Source organism: Callithrix jacchus, chromosome 21 (assembly GCF_049354715.1).
Source record: "Callithrix jacchus isolate 240 chromosome 21, calJac240_pri, whole genome shotgun sequence".
Taxonomy (NCBI): Eukaryota; Metazoa; Chordata; class Mammalia; order Primates; family Cebidae; genus Callithrix; species Callithrix jacchus.
The window spans coordinates 39,507,853-39,527,712 of record NC_133522.1 but is presented as its reverse complement, the minus strand read 5'-3'; the positions used below and the strand labels follow the sequence as shown (position 1 = coordinate 39,527,712).

Genomic DNA, 19,860 nt, shown 5'->3' with positions numbered 1-19,860 from the left:
TTCAAGCAGTTCTGCCTCAGCCTCCTGAATAGCTGGGATTACAGGTGCCTGCTACCATGCTTGGCTAATTTTTTATATTTTTAGTAGAGATGGGGTTTCACTATGTTGGCCAGGCTGGTCTTGAACTCTGGACCTCATGATCCACCTACCTTGGCCTCTCAGAGCACTTGGATTATAGGCATGAGCCACCATGCCCAGTGAACTCATCATTTTTTATGGCTGCATAGTATTCTGTGTGTGTGTGTGTGTGTGTGTGTGTGTGTGTGTGTGTGTGTGCGCGCGCGCGCGCGCGCGCGCCACATTTTCTTTATCCAGTCTATCATTGATGGGCATTTGGGTTGGTTCCAAGTCTTTGCTATTGTGAACAGTGCTGCAATAAACATACCTGTGCATGTGTCTTTATAATAGAATGATTTGTAATCCTTTGGGTATGTACCCAGTAATGGGATTGCTGGGTCAAATGGTATTTCCGGTTCTGGATCCTTGAGGAATCGTCACACTGTCTTCCACAATGGTCGAACTAATTTACACTCTCACCAACAGTATAAAAGTGTTCCTGTTTCTCCACATCCTTGCCAGCATCTGTTGTTTCCTGACTTTTTAATTATTGTCGTTCTAACTGGCATGAGATGGTATCTCATTGTGGTTTTGATTTGCATTTCTCTAATGACCAGTGATGAGGAGCTTTTTTTGCATATGTTTCTTGGCCACATAATGTCTTCTTTTGAGAAGTGACTGTTATATCTTTTGCCCACTTTTTGATGGGGTTGTTTTTGTAAATTTGTTTAAGTTCTTTGTGGATTCTAGATATTAGCCCTTTGTCAGATGGATAGATTGCCATTTTTTTCTCTCATTCTGTAGGTTGCTTGTTCACTGTGATGATAGTTTCTTTTGCTGTGGCAGAAGCTCGTTAGTTTAATTAGATCCCATTTGTCAATTTTGGCTTTTGTTACCATTGCTTTTGGTGTTTTAGTCATGAAGTCCCTGCCTATGCCTATGTCCTGAATGGTATTGCCTAGGTTTTCTTCTAGGGTTTTTATGGATTTAGGTCTTACATTTAAGTCTTTAATCCATCTTGAGTTAATTTTTGTATAAGGTGTAAGGAAGGGGTCCAGTTTTAGTTTTCTGTATATGGCTAGCCAGTTTTCACAGCACCATTATTAAATAGGGAATCCTTTCCCCATTGCTTGTTTTTGTAGATCAGGTGGTTGTAGATGTGTGGTGTTATTTCAGAGGCCTCTGTTCTTTTCATTGGTCTATCTCTGTTTTGGTACCGGTACCATGCTGTTTCGGTTACTTAGCCTGGTAGCATAGTTTGAAGTCAGGTAGCACGATGCTGCCAGCTTTGTTCTTTTTGCTTAGGATTGTTTTGGCTATACAGGCTCTTTTTTGGTTCCATATGAAATTAAAGTAGTTTTTTTCTAATTCTGTGAAGATAGTCAATGGTAGCTTGATGGGGATAGCATTGAATTAATAAATTACTTTGGGCAGAATGGCCATTTTCATGATACTGATTCTTCCTAACCATGAGCATGGAATGTTTTTCCATTTGTTTGTGTTCTCTTATTCCCTGAGCAGTGGTTTGCAGTTCTCTGTGAAGGTTTTTCACATTCCTTGTAAGTTGTGTTCCTAGGTATTTTATTTCTCTTTGTAGCAGTTGTGAATGGGAGTTCACTCATGATTTGGCTGTTTGTCTGTTATTGGTGTCTAGGAATGCTTGTGATTTTTGCACATTGATTTTGTATCCTGAGACTTTGCTGAAGTTGCTTATCAGCTTAAGGAGATTTTGGTCTGAGACGATGGAGTTTTCTGCATATATTATCATGTCATCTGCAAACAGACAATTTCAATTCCTCTCTTTTTATTTGAATACCCTTTATTTCTTTTTCTTGCCTGATTGCCCTGGCCAGAACTTCCAATACTGTATTGAATAGAAGTGGTGAGAGAGGGCATCCTCTGTCTTGTGCCAGTTTTCAAAGGGAATGTTTCCAGCTTTTGCCCATTCAGTATGATATTGTCTGAGTTTGTCATAAATAGCTCTTATTGAGGTATGTTCTATCAATACCTAGTTTATTGAGAGTTTCTAGCATGAAGCGGTGTTGAATTTTATCGAAGGTCTTTTCTGCATCTATTGAGATAATCGTGGTTTTTGTCATTGGTTCTGTTTATGTGATGGATTACGTTTATTGATTTGTGTATGTTGAACCAGCCTTGCATCTCAGGGCTGAAGCCAACTTGATCATGGTGGATAAGCTTTTTGATGTGTTGCTACATTCAGTTTGCCAGTATTTTATGGAGAATTTTTACATCTATATTCATCAGGGATATTGGCCTGAAATTTTCTTTTTTGTGTGTCTCTGCCAGGTTTTGATATTAGGATGATGCTGGCATCATAAAATGAGTTAGGAAGGATTCTATCTTATTCTATTGTTTGGGATAGTTTAAGAAGGAAAGATACCAGCTCCTCTTTGTACCTCTGGTAGAATTCAGCTGTGAATCCGTGTGGTCCTGGGCTCTTTTTGGTTGGTAGGCTATTAATTACTGCCTCAATTTCAGAACTTGTTATTAGTCTATTCAGGGATTAGACTTCTTCCTGGTTTAGTCTTGGGTGGGTGTAAGTTTCCAGTAATTTATCTATTTCTTCTTGATTTTCTTGTTTGTGTGGAGGTGTTTATTATATTCTCTGATGGTAATTTGTATTTCTGTGGGATCAGTGGTGATATCCCCTTTATTGTGTCTATTTGATTCTTCTCTTTTCTTCTTTATTAGTCTGGCTAGCGGTCTATTGTTAATTCTTAAAAAAAAAAAAAAAAGCTCCTGGATTCACTGATTTTTTTTTTTTTTTTAAGATAGAATCTTACTCTGTTGCCAAGGCTGGTGTGCAATGGTGTGGTCTCAGTTCACTGCAGCCTCCGCCTCCCTGGTTCAGGTGATTTTCCTGCCTCAACCTCCCGAGTAGCACACACAGGCATGTGCCACCACACCGGCTAATTTTTGTATTTTTAGTAGAGACAGGGTTTCACTATGTTGGCCACACTGGTCTTGAACTCCTGACCTTGTGATTCACCCACCTCAGCCTCCCAAAGTGTTGGGATTACAGGCGTGAGCCACCATGCCCAGCCTCATTGATTTTTTTTGAAGGGTTTTTCCTGTCTTTGTCTCCTTCAGTTCTGCTCTGAACTTAGTTATTTCTTGGCTTTTGCTAGCTTTTGAATTTGTTTATTCTTGCTTCTCTAGTTCTTCTAATGGTGATGTTAGGGTCTTGATTTTAGATCTTTCCTGCTTTCTCCTGTGGGCATTTAGTGCTATAAATTTCCCTCTAAACGCTGCTTTAACTATGTCCCAGAGATCCTGGTATGTTGTGTCTTTGTTCTCATTGATTTCAAAGAACTTACTTATTTCTGCCTCAATTTCGTTATTTACCCAGTAGACATTCAGGAGCAGGTTGTTCAGTTTCCATGTAGTTGTGAGGTTTTGAGTGAGTTTCTTTATCCTGAGTTCTAATTTGAATGCACTGTGGTCTGAGAGACTGTTAATGATTTCCATCTTTTGCATTTGCTGAGCAGTGTTTTAATTCCAATTATGTGGTCAATTTTAGAAAAAATGCAATGTGGTGCTGAGAAGAATGTATATTCTGTTGGTTTGGGGTGGAGAGTTCTTTAGATGTCTATTAGGTCCACTTGGCCCAGAGCTGAGTTCAAGTCCTGAATATCCTTGTTCATTTTCTGTGTCATTGATCTGTCTAATATTGGCAGTGGTGTGTTAAGCTCTCCCACTATTATTGTGTGGGAATCTAAGTCTCTTTGTAGGTCTCTAAGAACTTGCTTTATGAATCTGGTGCTCCTGTATTGGGTGCATATACATTTAGGATAGTTAGCTCTTCTTGTTGCATTGATCCCTTTACCATTATGTAATGTCCTTCTTTGTCTTTTTTGATCTTTGTTGGTTTAAAGTCTGTTTTATCCAAGACTGGGATTGCAACCCCTGCTTTTTTTTTTTTTTTTGCTTTCCATTTGCTTGGTAAATATTCCTCCATCACTTTATTTTGAGCCTGTGTGTGCCTTTGCATGTGAGATGGGTTTCCTGAATACAGCACACCGATGGGTCTTGACTGTTTATCCAATTTGCCAGTCTGTGTCTTTTAATTGGGGCATTTAGCCCATTTACGTTTAAGGTTAATATTGTTATGTGTGAATTTGATCCTGTCATTATGATACTAGCTGGTTATTTTGCCCATTAGTTGATGCAGTTTCTTCATACTGTTGATGGTCTTTACAATTTGGTGTTTTTGCAGTGGCTGGTACTGGTTTTTCCTTTTTTTATTTAGTGCTTTCTTCAGGAGTTCTTGTAAGTCAGGCCTGGTGGTGACAAAATCTCAGCATTTGCTTCTCTGTAAATGTTTTTATTTCTCCTTCACTTATGAAGATTAGTTTGGCTGGATATGAAATTCTGGGTTAAAAATTCTTTAAGAATGTTGGATATCAGCTCCCCACTCTCTTCTGGCTTGTAGAGTTTCTGCAGAGAGATCTGCTGTTAGTCTGATGGGCTTCCCTTTGTGGGTAACCTGACCTTTCTCTCTGGCTGCCCTTAACATTTTTTCCTTCATTTCAACCTTGGTGAATCTGACGATTATGTGTCTTGGGGTTGTTCTTCTCGAGGAGTATCTTTGTGGTGTTCTCTGTATTATCTGAATTTAAATGTTGGCCTGTCTTGCTAGGTTGGGGAAGTTCTCCTGGATTATATCCTGAAGAGTGTTTTCCAACTTGGTTTCATTCTCCCCGTCACTTTCAGGTACACCGATCAAACGTAGATTTGCTCTTTTCACATAGTCCCATATTTCTTGGAGGCTTTGTTTGTTCCTTTTGATTCTTTCTTGTCTAATCTTGTCTTCACGCTTTAATTCCTAAGTGGATCTTCAATCTCTAATATCCTTTCTTCCACTTGATCAGTTTAGCCATTGATACTTGTGTGTGCTTTGTGAAGTTCTCATGCTTTGTTTTTCAGCTCCATCAGGTCATTTATGTTCTCTGAACTGGTTATTCTAGTTAGCAGTTCCTCTAACCTTTTTTCAAGGTTCTTAGCTTCCTTGCATTGGGTTAGAACATGCTCCTTTAGCTTGGTGGAGTTTGTTATTACCCACCTTCTGAAGCCTACTTCTATCAATGTGTCAAACTCATTCTCCATCCAGTTTTGTTCCCTTGCTGGTGAGGAGTTGTGATTCTTTGGAGAAGAGGCATTCTGGTTTTTGGAATTTTCAGCCTTTTTTTGCTGGTTTTTCCTTATCTTCATAGATTTATCTACCTTTGGTCTTTGATGTTGGTGACCTTCAGATGGTGTTTTTGTGTGGATGTCCTTTTTGTTGATGTTGATGCTATTCCTTTCTGTCTGTTAGCTTTCCTTCTAACAGGCCCCTCTGCTGCAGGTCTGCTGGAGTTTGCTGGACGTCCACTCCAGACTCTTTGCCTGGGTATCACCAGGGGAGGCTGCAGAACAGCAGATTGCTGCCTGTTCCTGCCTCTGGAAGCTTTATCCCAGAGGGGCATCCGCCAGACGCTAGCTGGAGCTCTCCTGTATGAGGTGTCTGTCGACCCCAGCTGGAAGGTATCTCCCAGTCGGGAGGCATGGGGTCAGGGACCCACTTGAGGCAGTCTGTCCCTTAGCAGAGCTCGAGTGCTGTGCTGGGACATCCGCTGCTCTCTTCAGAGCCAGCAGGAAGGAACGTTTAAGTCTGCTGAAGCTGTGCCCAAAGCCGCCCATTCCCACAGGTGCTCTGTCCCAGGGAGATGGGAGTTTTTTCAGTAGCCCCTGACTGGAGCTGCTGCCTTTCTTTCAGAGATGCCCTGCCCAGAGAGGAGGAACCTGGAGAGGCAGTCTGGCCACAGTGGCTTTGGTGAGCTGTGATAGGCTCCACCTAGTTCGAACTTCCCAGCTGCTTTGTTTACACTATGAGGGGAAAACTTGCCTACTCAAGCCTCAGTAATGGCAGATGCCCCTCCCCGCACCAAGCTATAGCATCCTAGGTTGACTTCAGACTGCTGTGCTGGCAGTAAGAATTTCAAGCCAGTGGATCTTAGCTTGCTGGGCTCTGTGGGGGTGGGATCCGCTGAGCTACACCACTTGGCTCCCAGTCTTCAGCCCTCTTTCCAGGGGAGTGAAGGGTTCTGTCTTGCTGGTGTTCCAGGCATCACTACGGTATGAAAAGATACTCCTGCAGCTCACTCAGTGTCTGCCCAAATGGTGGCCCAGTTTTGTGCTTGAAACCCAGGGCCCTGGTGGCATAGGCACCCGAGGGAAGACTGTGGGGAAAGTGCATTCTGGGCTGGAATGCACCATTCCTCTTGGCACAGTTTCTCACGGCCTCTCTTGGCTAGGGAAGGGAGTTCCCTGATGCCTTGCATTTCCCAGGTGAGGCAATGCCCCATCCTGCTTTGGCTCGCGCTCTGTGAGCTGCACCCACTGTCTAACCACTCCCAGTGAGATGAGTTGGGTACCTCAGTTGGAAATACAGAAATCACTCACCTTCTGTGTTGATCTCACTGGGAGCTGCAGACTGGAGCTGTTCCTATTCAGCCATCTTGCCAGCCACTGCCCACTGGTATCTATCTATATATATTTCTATACACAAGGCATGACTTGCATCAAAATGAAATTCAAAGACTGAAAGATTGATGGTATCAAACCATATAGTTTGGCTCCTTGAGCAAGAGCCCCCAGAAGATTTGACGTGGGTGCATTAAATTCAAGATTTTTTGACATTTTTCCTCAGTGGAAGGGTTTTCAGTCACAACATCAACTCAGGAGCCTTTGTTTTCATTGTCCTTTTTTATGGAGTCCTTTTTACAGACATTGTCTCACTTTTGCTCAGGCTGGGACACCGTGGCATGATTATCGCTCCCTGCTGCCTCGAACTCCTTGGCTCAAGCAGTCCTTCCTCCAGCCTACTGAGTAGGACGACAGGTGTGCACCAACACAATCAGCTCTCCTTTCTAGATTTCATTGCACCTTTCCCAAGTTGCTTGTAGAACACTGGTGTCCCTGAAGGTGTACCTGGGAAAAAGTGTGTGTGGCAAAGAAGCTTGAGAAACCCTGGGCTGAACTCAGTCCCAAAACGTTTTTTCTTTATTTCTTGATTTTTTTGAGATGGAGTTTTGCTCTTGTTGCCCAGGCTGGAGTGCAGTGGCGTGATCTTGGCTCATGGCAATCTCTGCCTCCTGGGTTCAAGTGATTCTCATGCTTCAGCTTCCTGAGTAGCTGGAATTACAGCCGTGCACTACCATACGCGACTAATTTTTGTATTTTTAATAGAGACGAAGTTTTACCACGTTGGCCAGGCTTGGTCTCGAACTCCTAACCTCAGGTGATCCACCCGCCTTGGCCTCCCAAAGTACGGGGATCACAGGTGTGTGAGCCACTGAGCCCGGCATTTTTCATTTTCTCCTGATGACTTTCGAAGGGATGTTTCCTTCCTCATCTGATGACTTTTTACCTTTTTGCCACAAGGTGGCGTGCCATGCTAAGAAAAACAAGCAAGACTTCCAAGTCTGTCGCCAGGCTGGAGTGCAGTGGCCCGATCTCGACTCACCACAACCTCCGCCTCCTGGGTTCAAGCGATTCTTCTGCCTCAGCCTCCCGAGTAGCTGGGACTACAGGTACGCGCCACCACGCCCAGCTAATTTTTGTATTTTTTAAGAGAAGTGGGGTTTCACCATGTTGGCCAGGATGGTCTCGATCTCTTGACCTCGTGATCTGCCCACCTCGGCCTCTCAAAGTGCTGGGATTACAGGCGTGAACCACGGCCTCTTCATTTCTTTTAGCTGTGGCAAATAGGACATTTTAAATTTATTCGAGTAAGTATGGCAGGACAGACTGTCTAGACCCTTGTGGTTTATGCCAGTGTAGACAGCATTGGGTCTTTGATTTGGGGAGCATCTTGACCTCCTTCTCACCCCAGGGGTCTAGATGTAAAACCAGAGAGCTCTCCAAAAAGGGTGTAAATTGTGCTGTTTTCCAGCAGCAGTTACTTTTACTTTTCATTTTTTGGAGACGGTCTCACTGTGTCACCCTCTGCCTCCCAGGATCAAACGATCTTCCCACCTCAGCCTTCCAAGTAGCTCAGACTACAGACGCATGCCACTACAGCCTGGCTAACTGTTAATGTTCTGCAGAGACGGGTTTCACCATGCTGCCCAGGGTGGTCTCGAACTCCTGGGCTCAAGGGATCTGCTGACCTCAGCCTCCCAAAGTGCTGGGATTATAGGCGTGAGCCACTGCACCCAGCCAGCAGTTTCTTTTCTCTCTCTTTTTTTAAGAGATGGGTCTCACTCTTTCACCCAGGCTGGAATGCAGTGGTGTGAGCTCGGCTCACTGCAACCTCCGCCTCCTAGGCTCAAGAGATCCTCTCACCTTGGCCTCCTGAGTAGCTTGGACTACAGGCGTGTGCCATCACGCCTGGCTAACTGTTATATTCTGTAGAGGCAGGGTTTCACCGTGTTGCCCAGTTGGTCTGGAGATCCTGAGCTCAAGCAATCTGCTCGCCTCAGCCTCCCAAAGTACTAGGATTACAGGTGCGAGCCCCCGTGCCCAGCCTGAGATTAACTTTTTATGTTGAAGTAACATCAGACTTACCAGGAGAATTATAAAAATAGCACAAAGAGGCCAGGCACGATGGTTCATGCCTGTAATCCCAGCACCTTGGGAGGCTGAGGTGGGTCAATCACCTGAGGTCAGGAGTTCAAGGCCAGCCTGGCCAACATAGTGAAACCCCCATCTCTACTGAAAAATACAAAAATTAGCTGGGCATGGGGCAGATGGCTGTACTTCCAGTACTCGGGAGGCTCAGGCAGGAGAATCGCTTGAACCCGGGAGGTGGAAATTGCAGTGAGCTGAGATTGGGCCATTGCACTCCAGCCTGGGTGACAGAGTGAAACTCTGTTTTGGGGGCAGGGGGGAAGCACAAAGAATTTATAGATTCCCAAAAGTTACCGTCCTACTGAATTTGCTTTGGTCTGTTATTTTAAATGTTTGGCGACATGCTGAAGATGTGATGCCTGTTTACTTACCCTTGAATACTGTGTCCATTTCCCCCAAAACATAACTGCAATAGGATGCCGAAGTCAGGAGACTGACACTGATACAGTACTTTGTGCCTACTCAAATTTTTCAGATTACTCCCGTAATGTACTTTATAGTAAAGAAAAGACCCTCTGTTTTTCTGGTGGGATCCGGCCCATGGTCACGCCTTGCATTTAGTTGTCATGACCCTGCAGTGTCTCTTAAATTTGGAACGGTCCTTTAGTCTTCGTCTTCTGTGACTAGGCATTTGGAACTTGAGTGGCTTATGTATCAGGACTGCTAGCAGTTGCTGTGCCTTTGTGCTCTGCTTAGGCCAGCAGCACCTACAGGAATGTCCTCACAGCCCCGACGACTGGTGCTCCGTGTGTTTCAGTAGTAGCATGGGGCTGGCCACCGGAGGGCTGTCCAGAGGACACCCGAAGGTACTCACAGTTGTACTAAGGGTCACAGCAACATTTCAGAAAGGAAATAGTCAAGAAACACATTAGTTTGATTGATTAATTGAATTTACGCCAGGCAAAATTTTATACCTGCCCATCTCCAAGGACCTCAGGGTTCTACCTGGACTTAACAGCTCCTTCAGGGTTTCACCCTGTCTTAGACTTTTCAGGAACAAAAATACTCTTATTACCCACAGAGAACAGATCAGATATTTTTATTCACCTGAATGCAGAAATGAAATGAGTTGAATTAATGTTTACATTTATTGTACATTTTTACTCATATCACTAATTTCAGGGAAAATCATTACTAGCATATGTCATGGGTTTTGTTGTTGTTTTTGAGAGAGTCTCTCTGTCACCCAAGCTGGAATGCAGTGGCACAATCTTGGCTCACTGCAACTTCCGGCTCCCAGGTACAAGTGATTCTCATGCCTCAGCCTCCTGAGTAGTTGGAACTACAGGTGTGTGGCACCATGCCTGGCTAATTTTAGCATTTTTAGCAGAGATGGCATTTCACCATGTTGGCCAGGCTGGTCTTGAACTCCTGACCTCAAGTGATCTGCCCACCTCAGCCTCCCAAAGTGCTGGGATTACAGGCGTGAGCCACCGCACCTGGCCCATATCATTTAATGTTTCTATTGTAGCTGGGTATATGGATGTAAAGTAACCCCAAGGGTCTGTCTCCCTCCTTTTTGAGAAGCTAGTGCTGCCTGTACTTCTACACTGGGGTGAAGTTTTTAGGCTGTGTCATTCCTAGAGCATCTTCATAGAGCATTGGCAAGTTGCCCTGACCAGAGTCCTCTCCTTAGCAATGGGCAGCTCTGAGGCCCGGGTCCCCAGTACCCACTCTAAACGGTTTCCATACCCTCCCAAGCGCAGCCAGCTGATTTCCTTCACCACAGACTGGAAACAAGGAGGAACACATCACTTTCACTTCATTCCCATGGGACAGTCCTGGCGTCTCACAGAAGGCTGGGAGTGGCAGCAAAGGGCGGGGAGGTGTGACTGCATCTCTGGAAAATGCTGAGGTGTAGTCTCATGCCTCACCGAACAGCACAGCTGGGGATGTTCTCATCTCAAATGAGACTATTTGGCAGACAGCAAATATATTTTGGAGGGCTCTGGATGCCTCAGAGATGTGACTGCATAGTGTGAAAGTTGTCAGAATCAAAATGGAATCACTTAAAACAAACAAACAAAAATAGACAAATAGATCTGGGGGAGGCCCTGAAGAGACCGATTCTCATGCTTAAATGCTTGATAACAAAAACGATCACACGGCCAGGTGCGGTGGCTCATGCCTTTAATCCCAGCACTTTGGGAGACTAAAGCGGGTGGATCCCTTGAGGTCAAGCGTTCAAGACCACCCTGGGCAACATGATGAAATCCTGTCTCTACTAAAAATACAAAAAAATTAGCCAGGCATGGTGGCAGGACCCTGTAGTCTCAGCTACTCAGGAGACTGAGGCAGAATTGCTTGAATCCAGGAGGCAGAGGTTGCAGTGAGCTGTGATTACACCACTGCACTCCAGCCTGGATGACAGAGCAAGACTCCTCTGTCTCAAAACAAATAAATAAAAAATGATCACAAAAGACTGCAGAAACCTCAACCTTGCACAAAGCCCTTCACAGCGTCACACAAAAAACACTTTTATGAGGACATCTGCCCAGCAACTGCCTGCTAAACTCAACCTGGAATCACCCTTGCTATTGATACTTGCAGCCGAGGATAATTATCTTAAAACAATGATCTAATCCTCCTCACTTTTCCTTTAAGAACCTTTGTTTTCCATTATATGCCTAAATATGCACATAGTTTCCTCTTGCACACATATTCCCCTTGTAATGCTCTATTACCAAATCAGTATCCTTTCCTTTCAGAGAGCCTCTGTTTGCTGCGGTGTTTCAAAGACACAGAGACCATAGTGGTGAGTATCCAGATTTCTTTAAACATTACCTAAAACGTTTTTTGTTTGTTTGTTTGTTTGTCTGTTTTTGAGACAGAGCCTTGCTGTCATCCAGGCTGGAGTGCAATGGCTCGATCTTGGCTCACTATAGCCTCCACCTCCCAGGTTCAAGTGATTCTCCTGCCTCAGCCTCCTGAGTAGCTGGGACTACAGGTGCGTGCCACCATGCCCAGCTGATTTTTGTATTTTTAGTAGAAATGGGGTTGGCCAGGCTGGTCTTGAATTCCTCACCTTAAGTGATCTGCCCACCTTGGCCTACCAAAGTGTTGGGGTTGCAGGCGTGAGCCACTGTGCCTGGTCTTGACTAGCCTACGTATTAATCCCATCAGTGAGTCATTTATTTTACTAAGGAGAATGAGGCATTTCCTTTCAGAAAATACTATTTAAGGTTGGGGACAGTGGCTCACACCTGTAATCCCAGCACTTTGAGAGGCCGAGCTGGGCATATCACCTGAGGTCAGGAGTTTGAGACCATCCTGGCCAACATGGTGAATGAAACTCCACCTCTCCTAAAAATACAAAGATTAACCAGAAGTGGTGCATGCCTGTAATCCCAGCTACTCTGGAGGCTGAGGCTCAAAAACCGCTTGAACCCAGAAGGTGGAGGTTGCAGTGAATTGAGATCGTGCCACTGTATTCTAGCCTAGGCAACAGAGTGAGACTCTGTCGCTAAATAAATGGGGTGGCACAGACGCACTTACCCTAACAGAGTTGATCTGCCCTTCGTCCTGCTGGGGTCAAACTCTTTCCTGTTCTCCTGCTATGGATGTATCCTCCACTTGTTCCTGGGTGCCATCCTGCTACCCAACAGAAAAAGCTCTTCTGTCTCCAATTTCCTGAATGGTCTAAGGTAAGTCTTTACAATTCCTATCTATGACCTCTACCTTCAAACATGTCTATTTCAGGTGCACCTAATGCATACAACAGATGCCTCACAGGGGGACTTGCATGCATGGGGTGGGAGTGGGCCTTGTTGTTTTAACTCTTGCCACCCTAGACAGCATGGTACACAATACTTAAAAAAGTCAGCCACTTTTGCTGGGCGCAGTGGCTCTTGCCTGTAATCCCAGCACTTTGGGAGGCCAAGGCAGGCAGATCACTTGAGGCCAGGAGTTCGAGACCAGCCTGGCCAACATGGTGAAACCCCATCTCTACTAAAAGTATAAAAAATTAGCCAGGTGTGGTGGTGTGTGCCTGCAGTCCCAGCTACTCGGGGGGCTGAGGCAGGAGAATCACCTGAACCCGGGAAGTGGAGGATGCAGTGAGCTGAGATCGGGCTGCTGCATTCTAGCCTGGGCAACAGAGCAAGACTTTGTCTCAAAAAGAAAACAACAAAAAAGCCATTTTCTTCCCAGCAGTACAGGGCCCCAGTAGAGGGAGAGAAGGTGGCTCCATCGACTTGCGCTAGAAGCTTCATAAAGCTACAGTCGGCGTCACCCTTCCCATTGTCAGGATAGGGCTTCCGGCAGGGCTTCTCCCTAAAGCAGCATGACAGCAGCTGTGTCCCTTTGCGTGGGAGATGGAATGAATCTACACGTCTATTTCCCAAATGGGAAGAGTCATATGATGGATTTTTTGATTTTTCCATATGGAGTCTCATTCTGTCACCCAGGCTGGAGTGCAGTGGTGCCATCTTGGCTCACTGAAACCTCCCAGGCTCAAGCAAATCCCCTGCCTCAGCCTCCCATGTAGCTGGGATTACAGGCGCCTGCCATCACGCTTGGCTTTTTGTGCTTTTGGAGACAGGGTTTCACCATCTTGGCCAGGCAGATCTTGAACTCCTGACTTCAGGGGATCTGCCCACCTCAGCCTCCCAAAGTGCTGGGATTACAGGCATGAGCCACCGAGCCTGGCCTATAAGTGGATTTTAAATACATATCCTTTGAACAAAAGAGCCAGTGTGTGCTCTTTGCATAACACTACTACTGATTAGTTCTCTTTATTGCCCATGAACCCCTGCCTTGGTCAACACGGTGTGACTTGTTACATATATATATTTTTTGAGACAGAGTTTCGTTTTGTTATCCAGGCTGGAGTGCAATGGCGCGATCTCAGCTCACCACAACCTCCGCCTCCTGGGTTCAGGCAATTCTGCCTCAGCCTCCCGAGTAGCTGGGACTACAGGCACGCGCCACCATGCCCAGCTAATTTTTTGTATTTTTAGTAGAGACAGGGTTTCACCATGTTGACCAGGATGGTCTCAATCTCTTGACCTCGTGATCCACCCACCTCGGCCTCCCAAAGTGCTGGGATTACAGGCGTGAGCCACCACGCCCAGCCTGACTTGTTACATATAATGAGTGCTGGTGTGCCTTCAGTAAACCCCCTTTATTTATATTTTTGAGACAGGGTCTCTCTTGCTCTGTTGCCAAGGCTGGAATGTAGTGGTGCAATCACTGCTCACTGCAGCCTTGAACTCCTAGGCTCAAATGATCCTCTGGTGTCAGTCTCCTGACTAACTGGGACTAGAGGTGTGCAACACTACGACAAGAATTTTTTGTTTTTGTGAAGACAAAGTCTCACTATGTTGCCCAGGCTGTTCTCAAACTCCTGGCCTCAAGTGATCCTCGCACTTTGGCCTTCCAAAGTGCTGGGATTACAGACATGAACCACCATGCCCAGCCTTTTTTTTTATAGGGCCTTGCTCTGTTTTCCACGCTGGAGTGCAGTGGCACCATTTTGGCTCACAGTAGCCTCCACCTCCCAGGCTCAAGCATCCTCCCACTTCAGCCTCCCAAGTACCTGGAACTAGAGGTGCATGCCATAATACCTGGCTAATTTTCGTATTTTTCATAGAAACAGGGTTTCACTATGTTGCCCAGGCTGGTCTAGAACTCCTGGCCTCAAGTGATCCACCTACCTCAGCCTCCCAAAGTGTTGGAATTACAGGCATGAGCCACTGTGCTTGGCTCCAGCCTCCTTTATAACTTTTGGAGGATCAAGTGACATCCACAGGAAGTGTTTGCTGAGTTCCTATAAGGCCTCATTAGCTCTACTAGGTGTTAAGAAAAAATAAGGCCGAACGAGGTGGCTCAAGCCTGTAATCCCAGCACTTTGGGAGGCCAAGGCAGGTGGATGACCTGAGGTCAGGAGTTTGAGCCTGACCAACATGGTGAAAACCCATCTCTACCAAATACAAAAAATTAGCTGGGTGTGGTGGTGCATGCCTGTAGTCCCAGCTACTTGAGAGGCTGAGGCAGGAGAATTGCTTGAACCTGGGAGGCAGAGGTTGCAGTGAGCCAAGATTGTGCCATTACACTCCAGCCTGGGCAACAAGAGGGAAACTCTGTCTCAAAAAAAAAAAAGAAAAGAAAAAGAAAGAAAGAGAAGAAAAGAAAAAGCAAGTTTAGATTGAGTAATTTTAAAAAGTTGAAACTGCAGAAAATTGGCTACAATAAAGAAAAGACTTCACACAGACTTTTAGAAAACATGCATTACAGTCTTTTATTTCTAGCTTAAAAACAAAATCTTGGTTGGGTGCGGTGGCTCACACCTGTAATCCCAGCATTCTGGGAGGCCAAAGCAGGCGGATCACGAGGTCAAGAGATTGAGACCATCCTGGCCACCATGGTGAAACCCCGCCTCTACTAAAAATACAAAAATTAGCCAGGCATGGTGGCACACGCCTGTGGTCCCAGCTATTCGGGAAGCTGAGGCAGAAGAATTGCTTGAAGCCAGGAGGCGGAGGTTGCAGTGAGCTGAGATTGCACCATTGCACTCCAGCCTGGGCAACAGAGTGGGACTCCATCTCAAAAAAAAAAAAAAAAAAATCTTAAATTACTAGGAATATATTTACAGGATTAATTACATTTGAAGCCAGCACACTGTGAATGTGAAGGGCCACTCAGGTCACTCTCTAGGACAGGCTGGGACAGGTTGTGTGACCTGCCCAAGGGGCTCCGGCTCATTTGCCAAAGTTGAGAAGATGAAGGCCAGGTCTCCTCACCGCTCAGCCCAACCAACAATAAAAAATGTATCAGAGATGTGTCACATCTGTTTTGCCAACAAGAATTACATGCCTTTTTAGTGTTTAAGAGAAGCCTTAATTTTCCTGGGATATTTCTGTAGAATCATTCTGGACACTTATATGATTTTGAAAATTCTTCAAGAAAAAAGAAAAGCTTGTCACTCCCATGAGACCCACGGTCTCTCACAAGGCAGGGACATGCCTTTTGGAGGCAGGAAAAGGGAATACTGGTCTCTGTAAAGTCCAGACAGAATTCCAGCAGCTCCGCTGGCGTGATGGCCTCTTCCAGGGGGCTGATGGGCCAGACCCATGCTTTGGCTCAATGTGTTTGGAGAACATCTTCTTGCCCCTTTTCTGGAAATGAAATGATGGACACAGAGTCCCAGACGTCATCCTTTGGTGAACTGTCGTTGTCCAAGGCATCTAAGATGGGCTGAGCAGGGTCCTTTAAATACTTGGGGAATTAAAAAGCAAAATTATGATTAGCTTACCAGTTCACAGTTCACTATACCAGACCTTTTACTTAAGGGTTTTTTTTTTGTTTTCTTTTTTGAGAGGGAGTTTCACTCTGCCACCCAGGCTGGAGTATAGTGGTGTGATCTTGGCTCACTGAAACCTCTGCCTCCTGGGTTCAAGCGATTCTCCTGCCTCAGCCTCCCAAGTATCCGGGACCACAGGCACGTGCCATCATGCCTGGCTAATTTTTTGTACTTTTAGTAGAGATGGGGTTTCACCATGTTGGTCAGGCTGGTCTCTTAACTCCTGACCTCAAATGAACCGCCCACCTCAGCCTCCTAAAGTGCTGGGATTATAGGTGTGAGCCACTCGCCTGGCCTACTGTAGTTTTAGTTGGTATAGTTGTTATTTTATTTAGGTATAAGTTGATTCTGTCCACCAATGACATAACTTCTCTTTCTTTTCTTCAACAACGAAACACATTTTTTTTTGGAGTCAGAGCCTCTCTTTTGCCCAGGCTGGGGTGCAGTGGCGCGATCTTGGCTCATTACAACCTCTGCCTCCCAGGTTTAAGCGATTCTCCTGCCTCAGCCTCCTGAGTAGCTAGGACTGCAGGCAGGCATCACCAAGCCGGCTAATTTTTGTTATTTTTAGTAGAGACAAGGTTTCACCAAGTTGGCCAAGCTGCTCTTGAACTCCTGACCTCAAATGATCTGCCCACCTCAGCCCCCCAAAGTGCTGGGATTATAGGTGTGAGCTACCACGTCCAGCCTACTTTAGTTTTAATTGGTATAGTTGTATTTTATTCAGGTATAAATTGATTCTGTCCACCAATGACATAACTTCTTTTTTTTCTTTTTGAGACCGAGTCTTGATCTGCTGCCCAGGATGGAGTGCAGTGATGAGATCTCAGCTCACTGCAACCTCCACCTCCTGGGTTCAAGTGATTCTCCTGCCTCAGCCTCCTGAGTAGCTGGGATTACAGGCGTGCACCACCACGCCCAGCTAATTTTTGTGTTTTCTTTTTTTTTCAACAATGAAACAAAAAAAATTTTTTTTTTTTTTGGAGTCAGAGTCTCTTTTTCACCCAGGCTGGAGTGCAGTGGCATGATCTGAGCTCACTGCAACCTCCGCCTCCCAGGTTCAAGCAATTCTCTTGCCTCAGCTTCCCGAATAGCTAGGATTGCAGGCGTGCACCACCATGTGCAGCTAATTTTTTATATTTGTAGTGGAGACAGAGTTTCGCCATGTTAGCCAGACTGGTCTTGAACTTCTGACCTCAGGTGATCCACCTGCCTCAGCCTCCCAAAATGTTATGTTGGGATTACAGGCATGAGCCACTGCATCCAGCAGCCTGGCCAACACAGTGAAACCCAATCTCTACTAAAAATACTAAAAATTAGCAGGCTGTGGTGGTGTGCACCTGTGGTCCCAGCTACTTGGGAGGCTATGGCAGGAGAATTGCTTGAACCCGGGAGGTGGAGGTTGCAGTGAGCAGAGATGTTGCCACTGCACTCCAGCCTGGGTGACAGAGTGAGACTCCACCTAAAAAAGAAAAAGAAAAAGAAAAAAAAGCTGTGTGCACACATACCTCTTCTATCTGTAACGGGATGCTTGGTGGAGTGTGAAACCAGTATTTGATCAGGCCTCTGTATTTCAGGACCAGGAAGAAACAGGCCCCTGCCAGCACCGACATCAACGAAAATGTTCCCACAGAGATCAGGATGACTTGCTGAAGCTTGGTGGAGGCTAAAGAAGACCCGAAAGTGAACAGAATGACCATCCTACACACAACACAAATGTCAGCTAACGTTTCGTCCATGCTGCTTGAAGAGCATTCCTGTCCTAGTAAAAGGGACAAGTCCCCCTGCCCTGCCCCCACCTGGTATGCTTACAGCGATAGCTGAAGTCAATCCCGTAATGAAATAAAGCAAGTGGTAGCTGTCTGGCAGCCTCTGCTACCGCAGATCGCAGCACAAGCTCATTATCCCTGCCGTTCAGCGTGCTCTTCTCACTGGGTCTCCCCATTCCCACCACCTGTGACCTCATAAGCATTCCCCAATTTCACTGCTGGAGGAGTATTCTATTCCCAGTTCAGAAAGGACATAAGAAGGTATATTTTACCATCTGCCATGATTTTGTAGCAAGATGTGTTGCTTAAGTGCCCGTTTACGTTACTCTTGTTCCAAAGCAGTTGTGCCTGGACTTGTAAACAGTATACTCTGAAGGGTTTTAAGTTATCCAATGAAATGGAGTTGCTTCTGAAAGGGCCTTTGACCTAAAAATAAACACGACAAGCACACACGTAAATCACTTGAACGAACAAGGCCAAGCTGCCTCCATTTGTTCTGAGTTTCCTGAGATTCACTGTGAAAGTGATCGCTAAAGGAGAACCAGACGTCATTTTGAGCAGGTCACTGGCTGGCAGTGGACACATTTTATGTGTGAAATTGGTGTGCTGTGTGCCACAGAGGCTGACAGCGTTAGAACTGTGCTTCCGGCTGTGAGGTCTGAGGGCCCACTGTAGAAACTAAACTTCAATAAATCCCAGTCTCTAAGATAACCTTTTTCTCCATTAAAATTAACATTTGGGCCAGATGCGGTGGCTCACGCCTGGAATCTCAGCACTTTGGGAGGCCAAGGTGGGCAGATCACCTGAGGTCAGGAGTTTGTGACCAGCCTGGCCAATGTCACAAAACCCTGTCTCTACTAAAAATATAAAAATTAGCTGGGTCTGGTGGCATGCACCTGTAATCCCAGCTACATGGGAGGCTGAGGGAGGAAAATCCCTTGTACCAGGAGGCGGAGGATGCAGTGAGCAGATATTGCGTCACTGCACTCCAGCTTGAGTGATAGAGCGAGACTCCATCTCAAAATAAACTAATATTTTGTGTGTATGTGTGTGTGTGTATTTTTTTTTTTTTTTTAGATGGAGTTTCACTCTCCTTGCCTAGACTGGAGTGCATTGGTGTGACCTCGGCTCATTGCAACCCCTGCCTCCTGGGTTCAAGTGATTCTCCTGCCTCCGACTCCCGAGTAGCTGGGACTACAGGCACCCGCCACGATGCCCAGCTCATTTTTGTACTTTTAGTAGAGAGAGGGTTTCACCATGTTGCCCAGGCTGGTCTCGCACTGCTGACCTCAGGTGATGCACCTGCCTCGGCCTCCCAAAGTGCTGGATTACAGGCGTGAGCCACCAGGCCCGGCCAACATTTTGTATTTCATGGTTAATCTAGATACCTCAAGTTAGTTACCAAAGATAAAATTATGTTCCAAGAAATAATGTTCCTTTCGTTCCCAGCCTGCTTCTAGTTTGACCAAAATGTGCTTGATCACCTTAGGGATTTGTGTCATCAGGAGACACCTGGACCCCAGACTCCAGGAGAATTGTGTCCTCCCCGCAGCCCCCTGCTGCCTCCAGCAGGCCTTGCTGCTTCCCCACCTGGTCATCTAGGCAATGGCTCCTCACTCTTGTCCTGCCAAAGTTGTCACTGTCCCATACTGAAGTGAAAAACACTGAGTGATACCCTACTATGGCAGCATAGGGTTCCTTGCAAAGAACTGTTTTCTAATTTTGAGATACAATATAATCCCACTGCAGCCACAAGAAATGGTCGTGTAACATATGCTTGAAAATATGGGAAGATAAGGCTGCTAAATTGTTGACTGGAAAAGGCAGATCAATCAAATACAGAACATGTTGTTGTTGTTGTTATTATTATTATTTGAGACGGAGTCTTACTGTTGCCAGACCGGAGTGCAGTGGCGTGATCTCGGCTCACTGCAACCTCTGCCTGCTGGGTGCAAGCGATTCTCCTGCCTCAGCCTCCCAAGTAACTGGATTACAGGTGCCCGCCACCATGCCCGGCTAATTTTTATATTTTTAGTAGAGACCAGGTTTTCACCATGCTGGCCAGGCCTGCCTTGAACCCCTGACCTCAAGTGATCTGCCCGT

At 45.8% G+C, this 19,860-nt stretch overlaps 2 protein-coding genes and 1 long non-coding RNA gene across 7 annotated transcripts in view; 2 read left to right on the top strand and 1 right to left on the bottom strand.

The window, feature by feature from the left end:
* Positions 1–18,802, top strand: part of TMEM50B (transmembrane protein 50B) — a 55,279-nt gene extending 36,477 nt beyond the window's left edge. For 4 of the 5 annotated variants that reach the window (XM_008986613.5, XM_054249048.2, XM_008986614.5 and 1 more), the window contains 3 exons: positions 11,397–11,443; positions 12,192–12,332; positions 17,566–18,802. In XM_008986613.5, coding sequence (XP_008984861.1) covers positions 11,397–11,443; positions 12,192–12,322 — 178 coding nt within the window. In that variant the 3' untranslated portion in view covers positions 12,323–12,332; positions 17,566–18,802. Of the gene's footprint in view, positions 1–11,396; positions 11,444–12,191; positions 12,333–17,565 lie in introns of those variants that run through there. The other variant, XM_008986615.5, reaches the window with a different exon arrangement.
* LOC144580681 (uncharacterized) lies at positions 5,422–7,631 on the top strand. Its single transcript, XR_013530661.1, has 3 exons — positions 5,422–5,601; positions 6,866–6,957; positions 7,501–7,631. It is a non-coding gene; the product is annotated as an uncharacterized LOC144580681 (long non-coding RNA).
* IFNGR2 (interferon gamma receptor 2) overlaps positions 14,901–19,860 on the bottom strand; it is a 31,623-nt gene continuing 26,663 nt past the window's right edge. Inside the window, exons 5-7 of the mRNA XM_035283285.3 lie at positions 18,030–18,183; positions 17,497–17,654; positions 14,901–15,903 (exon numbers count right to left, since the gene is read on the bottom strand). Of these exons, the coding sequence (XP_035139176.1) occupies positions 15,769–15,903; positions 17,497–17,654; positions 18,030–18,183 (447 nt within the window). The 3' untranslated portion in view covers positions 14,901–15,768. The remainder of the gene's footprint in view (positions 15,904–17,496; positions 17,655–18,029; positions 18,184–19,860) is intronic.